At 46.1% G+C, this 19,204-nt stretch overlaps 1 protein-coding gene across 1 annotated transcript in view; it reads left to right on the forward strand.

The window, feature by feature from the left end:
• The window catches only part of LOC126524621 (fatty-acid amide hydrolase 2-like), a 62,387-nt gene that overhangs the window by 34,937 nt on the left and 8,246 nt on the right, over positions 1 to 19,204 (forward strand). The window contains exons 3-4 of the mRNA XM_050172922.3: positions 12,476 to 12,685; positions 14,448 to 14,567. Coding sequence (XP_050028879.1) covers positions 12,476 to 12,685; positions 14,448 to 14,567 — 330 coding nt within the window. The remainder of the gene's footprint in view (positions 1 to 12,475; positions 12,686 to 14,447; positions 14,568 to 19,204) is intronic.

Consider the following 19,204-nt stretch of genomic DNA (forward strand, 5'->3'; position numbering starts at 1 on the left):
AATCGAGGTTAGAATAACGCGTAACCAAATAATAAAACGGACATCCCACTCACGTTACGACAAATCACAAGCACTTATAACTAAACTGAAATCACGGGGCATCATCACTGGTCGCTCGTTATTTGCTGCAGTCATCTCATCACACTGGGTGAAACCACATCAAGTCTTGCACATGAACATTAACGAAGCACGTAACACTCAAGCGTTACGCTCAAACTCATGAACAAGAAACAATGGGTTTCGCGCAAGTAATATTTCTGCTGCATACATTTTAGTGCAGAAGCAGAACCGGTTGCAATCCTCACTTTCGGCGACCTCCGTTACCGCTTCTGCTAAGCAGCTTTACTTTCTGCACTGCACAGCGACTAATAAATGTGCCCGGGAGAGCGCGGGTGTTGCTGCTTAAGCACTTCCTCTGAGCGCAAGTTATATTTTTTTCATATTAAAGAGCAAAAAATATTGATCCCTTGCCAAATACTAATAATTGTTTCTAGTGTTTTTTGTGCCACCAGTCATCGCTGCCAACAATGTTGAATGGCAGCTTGTTCTGGCGCCTGGCAGGGAGCCTCCAAAAGGGCACTCAGAGTTTTAACTTCTCCGTGAACTCAGCGTTCAGCGAATACCGGGTTACCGGAGGCGCGGATGTCAGCTGGATGGATGGTTCGATGGATGCTATGAGCGTTTCCTTTCAAACAGGGCGGTGGGTTCTGCCATCAAGCTCTTGTCCGTATTTTTGCCTAATGTCCTACCTATCTTAAGAAAAAAATGCACGAACAATTCCCGGCATCAAACTGTCTTAGCCACAACTAGGAACTCTGTTTTTTTGTACGCTGTTACGTATTCGGTGGCAGAGTGACCACCGGTAGCCGAGGAACGGACGACCAGCACCGAGGTCAGGAAGACAATCCGGTTTATTCTTGTCAAACGCTCTTTTTGTGCGTTTCCTGACCAATCACGTTGGCGGAAAAATAAAAATAAAAGCCACCGTCGGCGAGCGTGATAATCTCTTGTGAAGATGGAACCGTGAGCAAAAGGGAAGCACTGCAGACATAACAACGTCTCCGTTTTTTGCCGTATCCCTACTTTTCTTCCACCAATCCTCCAATCGCCTCTTACTAATCCATATTGTGGACACGTTTACTTTCTTCCTGCTCTCGCTGAACCCAAGGGCTTCAAGCAGGCCAGAGGTACCTAAATCGACCACTGGACAGCTATCTTCACATGCTAATAAAAGATGTTCCATCGTTTCCCTAGCTTTACCGCCGCAAGCACATGCTTCTCATTCCTTCTTATATCTCGTTTATAGGTGCGGGTTCTAAGGCATCCCGATCTCGCTTCGAGAAATAATGAGCTTCCCTTTGAGTTATCATAAATTGTTTCTTTCCTGATTTCGTTTTTACCTCTAAGGTAGTCACTCATAGCATGTTTCTTTGCCGTTGCCGCCAGAAATGAGATTATTTCTGCCTCTGACTTTCCGCTTGACCTTCTTTGTTGCTGTGTTGCCCACCCTACAGGCCGCATACTTGATGGTAAGCTTCCTAGTTCTTTTCCTCCACTGTGAATCAATGTTTTTCCTGTACAGATACCTCAACACTCTCCCAGCCCATTCACTTTCCTCCATATTCCTCAGCCGTTCTTCATACTCAATTTTACTGCGAGCTTCCCTCACTTCAAAACTAGTCCAACCCAGGAGATACTCTCAGCCTCTCTGACTTTCCGTTTGATGTTTTTCTTGCTGTGTGGCTCACCCTACAGGCCGCATACTTGCTGGTAAGCTTTCTAGTTATTTTCCTTCACTGTGTATCAATCTTTTTTTCCCCTACACATATCTGAACACTCTCCAAGCCTATTTAATTTCTTCCATATTACCCAGCCATTCTTCATGACCAACTTTACTCGTAGCTTCCACCACTTCGAAACTTGTCCAGGCTATATTACCCTGCACAGCTTCATTTGTAGTCTTTGCGTGAGCGCCCAATGTGAGGTGTCCCACTGACCTTTGGTTGACATCGAGCCTTGATTGTATCCCTGACTTCAAGCAAACAACCACATTTCCAAATGTAGGTCCTGGAACCCTTACACCTTTCCACAAGCCCCGGATCCCCTCGTATCTATTGTAGCCCCATTGCGGTCTGTGTTCCACTATGGCCGCGTTTCTCTTCTCCTTTGAAATGATTGTATTTTCCTGTTTTTCCGTATATCTGTTGCCTTCGTTTATCCATACACGAAGGTAGTTGCATTCTTTTGCCTGAGTTATTTCATGGTCTTGTATTGATACTGTGTGACAACTGTTTTCATTGAATACTATAAAATCTATGGTGTTGGGCTGCTGAGCACGAGGTCGCGGGATCGAATCCCGGCCACGGCGGCCGCATTTCGAAGGGGGCGAAATGCGAAAACACCCGTGTACTTAGATTTAGGTGCACGTTAAAGAACCCCAGGTGGTCGAAATTTTCGGAGTCCTCCACTACGGCGTGCCTCATAATCAGAAAGTGGTTTTGGCACGTTAAACCCCATAATTCATTCATTGATTCATTCATTCATGAATACTATAAAATCTGATATTATTATGCTAAATTTCGGACCTAAATTCTCGCCTTCCTGACCACAGATATTAGCCTGACGTTGCATATAACTGCCTGTTTCCAAACAACACAATGTCATCCGCATAAAACAAACATGGAAGCTGCTGCTCTAATATTGTGCCCACCTGTTTGTACGAGCTTCGGGCAACAATGCGTGGTGGCGACATCTGTGACGCTTTGTTCAATCAGACCACGTTAGGCACGTTGTTCTGATACGTGGGTGCAATTGTCGAATAAAAATGACAAAGGATTGCGGGTTAACGAATAAGTCCCCGCCGAAACTTTACACCATCCGCTAAGTAGAACGCAGCTTGATACAGCAATAACTATGCCAACACATCAACGATAACTTGGCCCTTACTTTCACCAAACATAGACAAGGTGCCTTGTTTTTTTCAATGAGGACACCGGTGAAACGTACAACGAACCTCGTATAAGGAATGAAGAAAACTCCGGAAGAACAACGGCGGTTCATTAAATATTTGTAAGGCTGATAATTAACGCACAAACGTCACAATTTCGTCATGCTAAGATTCCCCGGTTGCTAATGAACATAAACGTGGTTGTAACGTGCGCTTCCCTCGACACATGGGAAATATTGCTCCCCATGTACATTGATGTGGAACACAAAACATGGGATGAAATTTTGCCATACGTCACGTTTGCTTACAATACCGCTTACAATACCATTCGAGCTTGTTTACAGACGTCGCGTTACAACCCCCTTAGACGCCATGTTCCCGGTAGACCGCGGAGCCACAAGGAATGACACCACTGAAGATTTCGTCGAGAAAGCCGAGGAAGCTCGCCAGCTTGCTCGGAATCGCATCCGCAAACAGCAGAATACCGACACCTACCGTTACAACCGGACCCGACGGAATGTCCAGTACTTACCAGGCGACCGCGTGTGGGTGTGGACACCCATACGACACCGTGGGCTCTCAGAGAAATTGTTGCGCCGCTATTTCGGCCCCTATGAAGTTGTACGCCGCCTCAGTGATGGTGCCTTAAAGCTCTGATCCTGGTTCGAGCCGACGCCGTCCCCGTGCTGAAGTCGTCCACGTAGTACAGATGAAGCCGTACTACGCACGCGAGGGATAGGCAAACCTCACAAACTGCTTCAGCGTTGTGTACATTCCTGTATGTTTTTTTTTGTATTTTCATGTTGGCACTCTTACCCATAGTGCGCGCCCGTTGCCTTTGAAGTGAACGGGCCGGTCGCTTTTGAGAGGGGAGCAATGACGCAAAATAAGTTTGCACGTGTTGACACGGGACCCTTAAGGCGAGAACGACGAAGTTCGTGGTTGCGCGCGCGCTCTCCGAGGACCAGCCATCGCAAAAGGCAGACGTTTTTTTTTTGGTAAACTGTTTTCGTTGTAATAGCTGGGTGACAATATAGCCCACAACGTGCGTGTGAAACTTTCCAATACCTGTTTAACAAATTTTTTGAACAGGTTGTATTGGATCCTCACGTATTTCACTTCGCACAGAGATTTTCAGTAGTGCTTCCCCACCACACAAGGAGTGAACATTAAATTATGCTGGGTTCCGAGCCACGTCGGAATTAGTGGCAATGAGAGAGCAGACGCATGCGCGGCACAAGCCCGGCACAAAGAAATCTCAAAAGTAAAGATACCTCCCAACGACTGCATGAAGTTAATACATCATAAACTAAGAAAGAAATGGCAGTCTGCTTGGAACAATGAAGTAAACAACAAATTACACCTGCTAAAACCTGTGTTAGGCGAATGGAAATCTTGCACACACCAGGAACGTTTCAAAGAAGTGATTCTGTGCCGTCTTCGCATAGGACACACACACCTAACACACAACTTCATTCTAACAAAGCAAGACAAACCCCACTGTGAACTATGTGAAGATGAACTAACAGTTAACCATATCCTATTTTCATGCAGAAAACTTGAACCACTGAGGAAGAAGTTTTTTACCATATTTTACAAAGAACATATCCCTTTTCACCCAGCTTTGATTTTAGGAGAGGATGGCCTTGTTGAAGTATCATGTGTTTTTAACTTTTTAAAAGAAGCTGGAGTTCTCTTAAAACTTTAAAACCTAACATATTACAGAACACCTCATCCACCTTCTCATCCCTGAGAAGAAGGCCGAGGTCCTTAGTTAACTTGTTGGGACTCTCCGGGCCCTTGCCCAGACAAGGACTCACTGAGGTGTCCCAACTTATTGAAAGAATCCATACCTAGTGTTTGGCGCATGATAGCCTAAGCTGCTTATGTGCCATTAACCTCAACTCAACTCAACTCAACCCATTTTCACTAAGTTTTACCTGAGGGGTAATTGTAGTTAAGGGGTAGCTTTAGCTCCGGGGTCCCTATCTGTATACCAGGGAAAGGAGAAATCATTTTTCTCGGCAACCAGTGCGCTAAACTTGATGAAGTTTGTTGAACTTAAACGACAATAGGTAAAGTCTAGTGTCATTTTGGTGAATGCTTTATTTAGGCTATCTATTTTAGAAAAGACATTGTCGAAAATTGGAAATCTTTAGAAACGAAACTGTCAGGTTCACAATTCGGTAACTCAGCAATGTGAAACGATATCAAAATGCTGTCAAATGCATCTCATAGCACAACTTTAAGCGCGCCACCAACATGGAAGCATGACTATGGCAATGCTCTTGTATACGTTGCAATAAATTCACGTAAGCTAGAAGTTAATAGGAAATAAGTTGTCCACTTAGGATGTTTTAACGGATGCGCTTTGTAGAACTGCGATACTTGTTCTTGGTGCAAAGTTACAAAATTGTAAACTTCGTGCTTCTAATGTTAAGGTTTACGTATTTTTTTTTCCTATAAAGTATGCCTTCCAACTACTCCGCCCTTAAACTGGCTCTCTCAACTACTACACGCAGAGACAAAGCAACAGCGCGCGCATTAGATCCCATAGATGAGATGAATATTTACAATTAGTATTAGGGTTATAATTATATTCGAGTGCTGATTGCCGTGCTATCGTTTGCTAACGAAGCTTTCCCTCAAGTCTAAATATTTTAAGGCAGTTTGTCGTGTGCGTATCATGGCTACGCACGCTTATATCGCATTCCGTTTCTCTACCACGGGTGCGCTTTAAAACCACGGCGCTGCAGTTTTTTTTTTGCTTTTCTCTTCTTTCTTCTTCTCCGCCCTTAAACTGGCTCTCTTAACTGTACTACACGCAGAGACAAAGAAACAGCGCGCGCATGCGATTGCATAGATGAGATGAATATATATATATATATATAGAAAACTATCAGTCATAGCTCTCGTAGTATAGCCCTCTGGGCCGTTTCCTTTTTTTTTTTTCGAAAGTAGTCCTATTAGGGTTATTATAATTACACGAAGGTATTTCACCCTCATCAGCAGCAGTCTTTGGTATAGTTATTCTGGTGGCTAGCTTCCCACGCTATGCGTGCCGCCATCGCACCTGGTTAAGCTTTTCCTAGACGCTAGAATTATGCTTTGTCCGCGCAACCTTGAGCGATCGGAAAGCGCGTTTCCCCCTCTTGGCCGGCGGAGAGAGAGCTTCGTTCCGGCCGCGAGGCTCTCCACATCTCTGTAAGGTGCCTTGGGGATGTCTCGTGCTGAAGATGCCCTCTCGGTGAGCGCATATTTCACCCCTCATCTTTTAAGAGGTTCAATACATACAAGCATTTGTCTAGCAAACCAGATTTTTTTTCAAGGCAATTTTCCACGTCTCAGTAATTTCTCTCGTCGTATTCGAGTGCTGATTGCCGTGTTATAGTTTGTTAACGAAGCTTTCCCTCAAGTCTAAATATTTTAAGGCAGTTTTAAGCCGCTCGAGTTCGCTCTTCTCCTTGAGCGGCCATTTTTCCTATAAAGTATGCCTTCCAACTACTCCGCCCTTAAACTGGCTCTCTCAACTACTACACGCAGAGACAAAGCAACAGCGCGCGCATTAGATCCCATAGATGAGATGAATATTTACAATTAGTATTAGGGTTATAATTATATTTACTACCGGACAACATGAGTATTATATAATTACTACCGCGGACAACATGAGTCTCTTTCCACGTAAGTGTGAGGCTCGGAGCAGGAACTGTGGCGCTTGAAAGTAGCCTGGGGCCTGACGAACCAACCGACTGAGCTATCTTTCCGGGTAACATCGAAGGGTCACGAGTTCAAATCACCTGCTATGTTCCTTTTTTTTTTCCGCCCCTTTTTCTTTCTTTTTTTTTCTTTCTTTTAATGTCTTTTCCTTTATTTTATCACTGTACGGGAACCCTCCTAAAAAAAAAAAAAGATATATATCTTCAAATATGTTTGGCCTCACACTCACATGTGCAGGTCATAAATACCAGGTTCTCTAGCCGAGTGCCATCCATGCGGTATAACCGAGCTCAGATTGGTCCACCTTGACTGACCAAGTAGGGCACCACTGTAGGTTAAATGAGGCGTACAACGCCTGCGGGACCCGCCGTGGTTGCTCAGTGGTTATGGTGTTAGACTGCTGAGCACGAGGTCGCGGGATCGGACCCCGACCACGGCGGCCGCATTTCGATGGGGGCGAAATGCGAAAACACCCGTGTACTTAGAATTAGGTGCACGTTAAAGAACCCCAGGTGGTCGAAATTTTCGGAGTCCTCCACTACGGCGGGCATAATCAGAAAGTGGTTTTGTCACGTAAAACCCCATAAATTAATTTTTAATTTAACTCCTACGGGGACGGTAGAGTATCCGTCTCCAGTGCAAGAGGACCGTGATTCAAATCCCGGTGCCGCGCTATTCTCCACCGGAAAATACAAAAAAAAAAAAAAAAACGTGTGTTGAGAAAATTGCACAAACAGGCCTGGAGTGCGGCCTGATCCCGGTGACCAGAACCGGTAACGCACTCTCTCACCAGAGCAGGATTGGCCACCCTGGTGCAGTACTTGGCCACAACCTCCTATATGAATACAACAATCGAACCCCGGCCCTCAGTCCCCAGCAGCCGCGAAACAACTGACCACGGCGGCGGTCAGATCTGTGACGCTGCAGAGGGTGCTAAGAATACCTGGCTCCGGACAGGCCGCCATTGGAATCTTAACCTGGCAACGTTTAACGTTAGAACGCTATCTAGTGAGGCGAGTCTAGCAGTGTTATTGGAGGAACTAGAGGGTAGTAAATGGGATATAATAGGGCTCAGTGAGGTTAGGAGGACAAAAGAAGCATATACAGTGCTAAAAAGCGGGCATGTACTGTGTTACCGGGGCTTAGCGGAGAGACGAGAACTAGGAGTCGGATTCCTGATTAATAAGGAAATAGCTGGTAACATACAGGAATTCTATAGCATTAACGAGAGGGTGGCATGTCTTGTTGTGAAACTTAATAAGAGGTACAAAATGAAGGTTGTACAGGTCTACGCTCCTACATCTAGTCATGATGACCAGGAAGTCGAAAGCTTTTATGAAGACGTAGAATCGGCGATGGGTAAAGTCAAAACAAAATACACTATACTGATGGGCGACTTCAATGCCAGGGTAGGCAAGAAGCAGGCTGGAGACAAGTCAGTGGGGGAATATGGCATAGGCTCTAGGAATAGCAGAGGAGAATTATTAGTAGAGTTTGCAGAACAGAATAATATGCGTATAATGAATACCTTTTTCCGCAAGCGGGTTAGCCGAAAATGGACGTGGAGGAGCCCGAATGGTGAGACTAGAAATGAAATCGACTTCATACCCTGCGCGAACCCTGGCATCATTCAAGATGTAGACGTGCTCGGCAAGGTACGCTGCAGTGACCACAGGATGGTAAGAACTCGAATTAGCCTAGACTTGAGGAGGGAACGAAAGAAACTGGTACACAAGAAGCCAATCAATGAGTTAGCGGTAAGAGGGAAACTAGAGGAATTCCGGATCAAACTACAGAACAGGTATTCGGCTTTAACTCAGGAAGAGGACCTTAGTGTTGAAGCAATGAACGACAATCTCATGGGCATCATTAAGGAGTGGGCAATAGAAGTCGGTGGTAACGCCGTTAGACAGGAAACCAGTAAGCTATCGCAGGAGACGAAAGATCTGATCAAGAAACGCCAATGTATGAAAGCCTCTAATCCTACAGCTAGAATAGAACTGGCAGAACTTTCTAAGTTAATCAACAAGCGTAAGACAGCGGACATCAGGAACTATAATATGGATAGAATTGAACTGGCTCTCAGGAACGGAGGAAGCCTAAAAACAGTGAAGAAGAAACTAGGAATAGGCAAGAATCAGATGTGTGCGTTAAGAGACAAAGCCGGCAATATCGTTACTAATATGGACAAGATAGTTCAAGTGGCTGAGGAGTTTTATAGAGATTTATACAGTACCAGTGGCACCCACGATGATAGTGGAAGAGAGAATAGCCTAGAGGAATTCGAAATCCCACAGGTAACGCCAGAAGAAGTAAAGAAAGCCTTAGGAGCTATGCAAAGGGGGAAGGCAGCTGGGGAGGATCAGGTAACAGCAGATTTGTTGAAGGATGGTGGTCAGATTGTTCTAGAGAAACTGGCCACCCTGTATACGCAATGCCTCATAACCTCGAGCGTACCGGAATCTTGGAAGAACGCTAACATAATCCTAATCCATAAGAAAGGGGACGCCAAAGACTTGAAAAATTATAGACCGATCAGCTTACTGTCCGTTGCCTACAAAGTATTTACTAAGGTGATCGCAAATAGAATCAGGAACACCTTAGACTTCTGTCAACCAAAGGACCAGGCAGGATTCCGTAAAGGCTACTCAACAATAGACCATATTCACACTATCAATCAAGTGATAGAGAAATGTGCAGAATATAACCAACCCTTATATATAGCTTTCATTGATTACGAGAAAGCGTTTGATTCAGTCGAAACCTCAGCAGTCATGGAGGCATTACGGAATCAGGGTGTAGATGAGCCATATGTAAATATACTGGAAGATATCTATAGCGGCTCCACAGCCACCGTAGTCCTCCACAAAGAAAGCAACAAAATCCCTATAAAGAAAGGCGTCAGACAGGGAGATACGATATCTCCTATGCTATTCACAGCATGTTTACAGGAGGTATTCAGAGGCCTGGAGTGGGAAGAATTGGGGATAAAAGTTGATGGAGAATACCTTAGCAACTTGCGATTCGCTGATGATATTGCCTTGCTTAGTAACTCAGGAGACCAATTGCAATGCATGCTCACGGACCTGGAGAGGCAAAGCAGAAGGGTGGGTCTGAAAATTAATCTGCAGAAAACTAAAGTACTGTTTAACAGTCTCGGAAGAGAACAGCAGTTTACGATAGGTAGCGAAACACTGGAAGTGGTAAGGGAATACATCTACTTAGGGCAGGTAGTGACCACGGATCCGGATCATGAGACTGAAATAATCAGAAGAATAAGAATGGGTTGGGGTGCGTTTGGCAGGCATTCTCAAATCATGAACAGTAGGTTGCCACTATCCCTCAAAAGGAAAGTGTACAACAGCTGTGTGTTACCAGTACTCACATATGGGGCAGAAACCTGGAGGCTTACGAAAAGGGTTCTGCTGAAATTGAGAACGACGCAACGAGCTATAGAAAGAAGAATGATGGGTGTAACGTTAAGGTATAAGAAAAGAGCAGATTGGGTGAGGCAACAAACGCGGGTAAACGACATCTTAGTTGAAATCAAGAAAAAGAAATGGGCATGGGCCGGACATATAATGAGGAGGGAAGATAACCGATGGTCACTAAGAGCTACGGACTGGATTCTAAGAGAAGGGAAGCGTAGCAGGGGGCGGCAGAAAGTTAGGTGGGCAGATGACATTAAGACGTTTGCAGGGACAACATGGCCACAATTAGTACATGACCGGGGTAGTTGGAGAAGTATGGGAGAGGCCTTTGCCCTGCAGTGGGCGTAACTAGGCTGATGATGATGATGATGATGATGATTTTAGGAAATTCTTGTAGAAGATTAACACCATAAATCAAGATACCTCTTTTAACAGTCGCTAGAATTCAACTATCTTTCTTAAGTACAGCAAATTTTATTAGAAATTAACCAGGACTTATCTAAAAAAATTTTCTTCGTTTTGCATTTATTTGAATAAGGGGCGTCACAGCTGTGCCGCAGCTAAAGCTTTCTCTTAAGCCAGGGCAGCGTGCTAAATTTTGCACTGTTCATGAAACTGTGTCATAAGGCTTCGGAGCACTTGAATGCGCAATTTGTCCTAAAGCTTGCCACTAACTCAAGTGCTTCGAAATTTGCCTACACATATCTCATAACCTGTCCCCTATTTTCAATTAATTCGGCTTTGCTGTATTGTGCAGTTGTTTTATGATATTGGAAAACGTTGCGGATATCGGCAGTATGACAATTCGGAACGATTGAAGAAGTAATTTTTCTACAAGGGCTGCAACTAACGTATACAAATTAAACATTTATTCTGCGTCACTCACAGCCTGCTTCCTACTTCGACGGAATATAGACGACGTGATTTCATATAGTTCACCGAGGAGACATGGAAAACCAACTACATGTTTCGTATTCTACATGACAATTGGGAGCAAGCGAGTATTTAGTAAATATTTTCAAAGCGCAACATTAACATGTGCACGAGAAACTTTCTGTGCATGTCACCCATAGAATGGACTCCACGTCTTCTGAATGCATCTGTGCGGTTATTGTTCCTCCCCGGCAAGCGGGGAAAGCAACTTTAGCTGTTGCAAGCAGTATCGTCTAAGTGAGCTAGTTGTGAGCCTAACGCTGCTGATGTAACAGTGTTGGGGTAAAGTTTATGGTTACCGCCATTGGTTAATAATTAGCAAATTAACGTTACACAATGGCCGACATGGTTTCGTCGTCATGATCGCGTGGATCTCGCCGTCGTGGCGTCATTGTGGTTGTTGTCGTCCTGCCTTTTGTCTGAGATACACAGTGCGGCCCACATTTAATTAAAGAAACCACGTCGGTGTAGAGCATGTCTAAACGGCCCCATACGCCAAGTGCAGAATTGCTCGGTTTTGTAGCAGATGACTTGTGCATGGTCGGTGGCGCTGAAGGATTTCCTACACAGCAGTGCAGTGCAATGACATAGCTTATAGCTTCACACAGCAGTCTTCAGCGTAACTTTCGTCACCTAGAGGGCCACACATATGTGTTCCGTTTAATAGTGCCTATGTTTCAGTGAAACGATCGAAAACATTTATACCTAGCTAGCTGCTTTGCTCAGTAAATTGCTTAACCCTTTATGGACGCGTGTCGCCTACAGGCAAAGCATCATAAATAAATTTTTTTGCTTGCCAAGTTTTGGTTTTGAGCACGGAGTTACCGTCTAAACCTTTTCTGACCACAGTGAAGGGCAGCCAGCAAGCGTGATTTAATGGTTTAGAACAGAAACACATGACGAGGAAGGACAAGTTCGGGACGCGCCTGCTTTCATTCATTTAAGTGTTCATCTCTTTTGACTTACTGCTGCCCGATTCATGATAATCCTCCGTAGTGGATTGAGCGAAAGCCACAGGCACCCAGACCAAACCATTTTGATAGCACGGCTAGAGTAGGCATGCATAGACGAGACTGCAGATCTCCGGCGGTAGGGGTATGGCGGGCGCAATGCAAAGCAAATGTAGTGTACATCCGTGGATAACATATAATGAGAGATGTCTTCACAAGTTCCAACTGAAGCATAGGTCGCTCGTCGTAAAGACCACTTCCAGTTTGATGCCTGGCGTTTGCCTCCTAGTGCTCAAAGTATTCAAAATTTTATTTTCGTTATCCTTGATCGTGCTTATTGTTTGATAATTATTTCCTTGATTATGCACATTTAAGTATAGAATAAACATTTCTTTCCGGGCACTTATGTGTCTCGTTCTTAATGTAATGTTGCAAAAGTCTATGCGCTTATTATTATTTTTTTTGTTTTCGTCGTTGTGGTTCCCGCATCGCAGGTCTTCTTGTGGACGCGGGCCTACCAGCGTGGCGGGGGGACCGCGCCGAGCGCGACGCCGAGGCCGTGAGGCTGCTGCGGGAGGCCGGTGCCATCCCGGTGGCCACCACCAACACGCCCGAGCTGTGCCTCTGGACCGAGTCGTTCAACAAGCTGCACGGGCGCACGCACAACCCGCACGACACTCGCCGCACGGCCGGCGGAAGCAGCGGTGAGGGGGGAACACTTTTGCGAAGTCGCGCCGAATTCGCGAGAAAGCGCGGAGTGATGGCTGTGGAAAAAAAAAAAAAAGCGACGTTAAAGAACGCACGTGTTGCGCTGCCATTGCAGCGCACGTCTTCGGTCGGCGGGAACACGCTACGGGGCGCCATAAATTGATAGATGAGACACGACTACCGCAGTACAATGATGAACTTCGGCACAGATTCCCGGAGCTCATCGTCCGAGAGCCCGGCAAGATGAGCGTGCGGAACGATCATGCAGAACGCGAGGCCGATCGAGTCCAGTTTTCGTAGCTGTTGGCCCTTGCTTTGTTCGCCTAAGCCGTTCTTGAGGTTCAAGCACCTGGCAGAACAGGTGAAAACAGTTGTTTTATTGCGGCCAAGGTATATCCGCTGTGAAGATTTGGCAGAGTGATGCTCTACGCGTGGCTCGACAACCTTATGCTGTCCCGCAAAATTTTTATATCATATATATAGTCAAACAAATCAATTCGCCCCGGTAGCGGCGAGTAAACAGTAATTGATGAGCGCTCCCTGGATAGCCATCTTTTATTCCTTTCGAAACGCCTCCTCTCGCCCCCTAGTCACGGGTTATATATATATATATATATATATAGGCAGTTTTGTTTGGCCTCTTATTGCATCTGAGAGTGCGTACACGTCCCATTTACGGAGTGAGTTCGCTGTTTTGCGACGTCGCATGACAGACAAGTGAACTAGCCATGATTCGCCTGTCACACCCAACAGCGGAAAGCTAATGGCGAGAAAGCCGCAGAATGAGAAATAAATGTTTTTGTTTTGTTCGACCTAATCATGCGTAATAAAGGTATACGCGTCATATTGAGATGGGGGGTATTCGTGATTTTCACGACAATCTCGTGACAGAGAGCCAAGTGGGCGTGGCATCCAAAATGTTTGACCAATCGCAGAGGGCTAACAACGGAAATGGAATCGAAACCGTTTGGAATAGCTGAACGTTATAGCGCCCCTGGTTTTGAAATCGATCCAAGAAAGAAAAAAAAAGGAAGATAAGATAAAAACAGGGAAGGCGACGTCGCCTTTTTGCGTCTACCTGCTTAAACGCTTTGCGCTCGGATCGCTTTTAGGAACAAAGTACAGACAACTCCCACGGGAATGTGTGCGAATTATACGAATCTACGAATTCTAGCCCCGGAGTTCCCTCGGCGAATTCACTTAGAAGAAATTCTTTGGACAGCACCAGTTCCGAGATATTAATTTTCTAAGTGTCCCACGAAATGGATTGGCGTTACAGTTGCTTTTTTAAGAAACCGCTGTTTTATGTATTGAAGCACAGAAGTAACCGGAACACCAATGCATTTCGACGGACATGTTGAAATTTATTATCTCGGAGCTGGTGCTGTCCAGAGAATTTGTTTCAAGTGGATACGCTGCGCGAAGTCAGCGAAATATGTGGTGTAAAGTAATTGATTAAAAAGTTAATTAGCGTAATGACTTTATATGCAATTGTACATTTGATTTCTCGTAGAAGTAATGGCCGCCTCATCGAGTAATTTAGATCAAGGGTTACAATGATTCTATAAAAATTTGGTGCAGCTAAAGAAAACACCCTGTGTAAGGTGTCCCAGTGTGCGTGTGTCGCGTCTGTTCTCTGCAGCATAAAAAAAGAAGCAGAAGAGAGGATTTCCTTTCAGATTTCGTTCCGCTTTGTTTCATTGCTCTTCGAGTGCAATATAGAAGCCACCATTTCGCCCACCTCTCCTGTCAGTGCAGGGGGCGAAGGCAGCCTGATCTCTGCAGCGGGCGCACTCTTGGGCATCGGTACCGACATTGGCGGCAGCATACGAATCCCGTCCACCTACTGCGGCACCTTCGGCCACATGACCACACCTGGTACGTTTGCTTCCGATCATTTCCTTATTCAGGGGAAATAATATCAGAATGCACGTCAGTGATTCCTCAGGCGGGAAAATCATTTACTGGTACAGCCGTAGGCTCACACAGAGGACACCATTGACTGGTTGCTTCGTTGGTTTGCGTGTATTCCCTACTACGCTGATTCCCCCTGTGGGGTATTCTCCAAGAATCGGATGGGGTGACAGAGATAGTGTGTCTAGCCTAAAAAGAACAGAATTCTAAAGAACAACTTCGTTTTCTTTTATTAAGTGTATGTGCAGGAGAGGTAGGCATCCAGGCCCGTTACTCTTTGTCCTTTAGGCAAGCGGTACTTATAAAATATTGACCAGTTAAAGGAAACAAACGATAGAGAGAGGTAAATAAAAAAAGATACAGTACGATGTAGATGCGATGCTGCAAAATTTTTCTGCTCTCCTTAGTGAAACCGTTACGCTAAAGTACTTGTGGTCCCAGAAGTTTTCTACCCCCTGTGTTCCAGGTCGTCTGCTCAGACCGCGGGATAGTTACGTTGTGCCTGAAATGTAGCCCCGGTACGGTATGTGCTTTAGAAGTTACGATGGGCAATTTGTACTCATCATGGTACCACATGGCTTGTCAGCCTGCAATAGACACCGGAATGTCACGGGGGCCATGTGAAAATCATCTCCTTCTTGAATTTGGTATATTTGTGGTCGTGGGGGCGTGGGGTAGATATGTTTGAAACTAGCCAGTCATGTCCACCGAATACGTGGCACATTGTTTTATGTTAGAATAAAGCTCTCCGACAAACTGAGTAGGGTCAGAAAGGTCCCTCACCCGCCAAGGTGGTTCAGTGACATTCTTTATTCAAAGAAATCCCGCAGCGTCAACAGGCATTACTACGTGGGGGGGGGGGCGGAGGGGCAGAGGGGGGGCTGGGGCTGTATAGAGCAGTATAAAACAAATCAGCAGAGTTTCGGCTCACGACTTCCGCTGATAGCAAATTCCATTCGGATATGGTGCTAGGAGAGTAAGAAAATTTTAAAAAGATTTGTCCTGGGGAGAAAATCCCCATCCTTACAAACATGTTCTCTGCGGCAAGATTTGTAACATGGAGGACGCAAATATGACGAGGCCCAAACTCTAGCTTCTTTGTTGTAAATTGAATAAAAGAGCTTGAAACGAATATTTTGGCGGTGTTCGCCATCCTAAAACCTTTTTTTAGATTTCATGCGCTATCAAACCGGTTATATCGCCCCAGGACACACCCAACGGGGTCGGACTCCAGTACTTTAATTCTTACAATATGGGACGGATCCCACACAGGGCAGGCATACCCAGGTAATGGCCTTACATAATAAGCCTTGTACTCAGCCTCCTTGACATGTTTTCTCACCTGCCTAATATTCATCTGAAGGAAACCGAGTGTAGAACCGGCTTTACGCACAACGCTATCAACGGGCTCCGACCACAATCCATCCTGAGATAAAATCACGCCGAGACACTTGAAATTAGATTCCTGGAGAACTGTACGAGCGAGTGGTGACGCTGAGACTACAACATTACATGGAGGACAACGAACTGTATCCCCACAACATGTTTGGATTCAGAGCAAAATTATCCACCCAAGACGTACTGCTTCAAATCAAAGAAGAAGTACTCGGGAACGTCCCCAGGAGCGGGGAGAATATAATAATGGCATTGGATATCAAGGGGGCTTTTGACAATGTAAGCCACGAGGCTATCCTCACGGGCTTGAACGACCTGAACTGCGGGAGGAGAGTCTACGGCTACGTCAAAGCCTTCCTTTCAAACAGAACGGCAACGATTGGCCTCGGAGGGCTTCGATCAGAGAAGTTCCTTACTCCAAACAAAGGGACGCCTCAAGGGTCGGTCATCTCCCCCACGCTTTTCAACATAGCAATGATTGGCTTGGCAAAACAATTAAATGAAATCGACGACATACACCATGCCATGTATGCCGACGACATCACCATCTTAGTTAACACAGGCTCGCTCAGACAGAAAGAAGAGAAGTTACAAGAAGCAGCCACCTGCGTAGAGGACTACGTCAGAGCAAGAGGGCTAGCCTGCTCCACTGAGAAGTCCGAGCTCCTGAGAGTTTGGAGAGGAAAGCAAAACCGCACAGTCCCCACCAGCGACGAGTTAAAGCTCAACGTCTACCTCCAGGGGAAGGCGATACCGGAAAAGACGCACATCAGAATCCTGGGGATGTGGATACAGTCAAACCAACGCTGCACCCACACCCTCGCCCTACTGAAGGCATCCACCCTACAAGTGGCCCGCATGATCACGCGCATCTCACACAGACGCCACGGCATGCGAGAGGAGGACACACTCAAGCTGGTCACAAGCTTGGTCGTCAGCCGAGTGGCATACAGCCTCCCATACTACAATCCCATCAAGAGTGAGGTACAACAGGCGGACGCGATTCTACGCAAAGCCTACAAAACCGCACTCCACCTTCCCCACAACACCTCAACCGAGAAGCTCCTAGCCTTAGGACTACACAACACCTTCGACGAATTGAAAGAGGCGCAACTAGTCTCCCAACAACGCAGACTACAGCAGACCCCATCTGGCAGGGAGCTCCTGAAGAAACTAGGCTGCGCCGATCAACTTCAAGAGATACAGAGGACCGAAACAATTCCGGATGAGTATCGCAACACACTAAAAGTAGCACCCATACCCCGGAACACGGATCCCAACCTACACAAAGCACGCAGAGAAGCGAGGGCTGAATACCTACAAAAGACCCTAGCACCCCAAGAAACGACGGTATATGTGGACGCAGCCACATACGCCAGAGCAGCGCGTCAGAGCAACAGCAACGCCGTAGCAACGGTGATCGATTCGAACCTACGCGAGATCACCAGCGCATCACTGCAAGGCTGTACGATAGTCGAGGCTGAAGAAGCGGCCGTCGCTCTAGCGGCAGCGGAGGGCTATCGGTCTAAACGGTCTTTAACAATCCTTACAGACTCGCAAACAGCGTGCCGCAACTACCTACGCGGCAGAATAGGGCACGGAGCACTCCGCATACTCCGCTCCGGAGACCACATAACAGAACGACAAACAAAAGAAGAACCAATTAGGCATACGATAGTATGGACGCCGGGACACACGGGAGTGGCAGGGAACCAAGAGGCGGACAGGATAGCTCGAGGGTACACTTATTACCGAGCATCCAACGTAGGCGACCTCGAGGAGACCGAACCTGTACCCCAAGACTATTCGGCAATAACAAATTACTACAAGGGCTGCAGAAAGCGGTATCCACCACCGCACAACTCCCTTAGCAGAGAGGACTCTGTCGCGTGGAGGCAGCTACAAACGGGCTCGTACCCGAACCTACACGTACTCAGCAAGATTTATCCCACACTATACAATGACACATGCCCCTGGTGCCACGAAACACCCACGCTGTACCACATAACGTGGGCATGCCAGAAGATAGACGTGGTACCCGTTATACCAAACCCGAGTGCGGAGCAATGGGAGGGAGTGCTCTCCAGCGATCGCCAGGTCGACCAAGAAGGTCTGATTCGGCGAGCACAACTGGCAGCAGCATCCAGCGGAGCCCTGGACTAAGGGCAACCGACCGTTGTGCTAAAAGATGGACGATTCCATCTGAAGACCGCAGAAGACCAGCGAATCTAGAGCTGATAAAGTTTTTCACTCACTCACTCACTCCTGGAGAACAACTTGATTATTTAGGTTGCAGCGATAGCGCGCTCGCCAGCCTATGGAACATCATATTTGTCTTCTGCATATTAATCTTAAACTCTACTGTTATACTTTCTTTGTTAAGGTCCTCAATCATTTGTTGCACTTCGTCCCCACTGTTGCTGAAGAGGACAATGTCATTTGCAAACCGAAGGTAGCTGAGATGTTCGCCGTTGATCCTCACTCCTAAGCCTTCCCAGTTTAATAGCTTGAATACTTCTTCCAAGCATCAGTGTATAAGCATTGGAGACATTTTGTCTCCTTGCCTGACCCCTTTCTTAATAAGTAAATTTCTACTTGTGAAGAACCAAGGTAGCTGTCGAATGTTTGTATATATTTCCTAATATATTCATGCACTCCTCCTGTACTCCTTGATTACGGCAAGGAAACAAGAGTTCAGGATCGCCAGGCAGCCTCGAGAGTCTGTAAAGGAGTACATTTATGTAGGTCAATTACTCACAGGGAACCCCGATCGTGGGAATGAAAGTTACAGAAGAATAAAAAAAAAAAGACTAGAGTGCATACAGCAGGCATTACCAGATACTGACTGGAAGCTTGCTACTATCACTGAAAAGAAAGGTGTACAATCACTGCATTCTGTCGGTGCCAACATATAGGACAGAAACTTGGAGGTTGACAACGAAGCTCGGGAATAGTGAAGGACCGCGCAAAGAGCGATGGAACGAAACATTTTAGGCATAACGTTAAGAGACAGGAAGAGAGCGGTGTGAATGAGAGAGGAAACGGGGATAGCAGATATCTTAATTGACAATAAGAGAAATAAATGGAGCTCGGCAGCCCATTTAATGCATAGAGTGGATAATCAATGCACCATTAGAGTTACTGAATGGGGGCCAAGAGAAGGGAAGAGCGGTCGCGGAGGGCAGAAAACTAGCTGGGGTGATGAA

This window comes from Dermacentor andersoni, chromosome 3 (genome assembly GCF_023375885.2).
Source record: "Dermacentor andersoni chromosome 3, qqDerAnde1_hic_scaffold, whole genome shotgun sequence".
NCBI lineage: Eukaryota > Metazoa > Arthropoda > Arachnida > Ixodida > Ixodidae > Dermacentor > Dermacentor andersoni.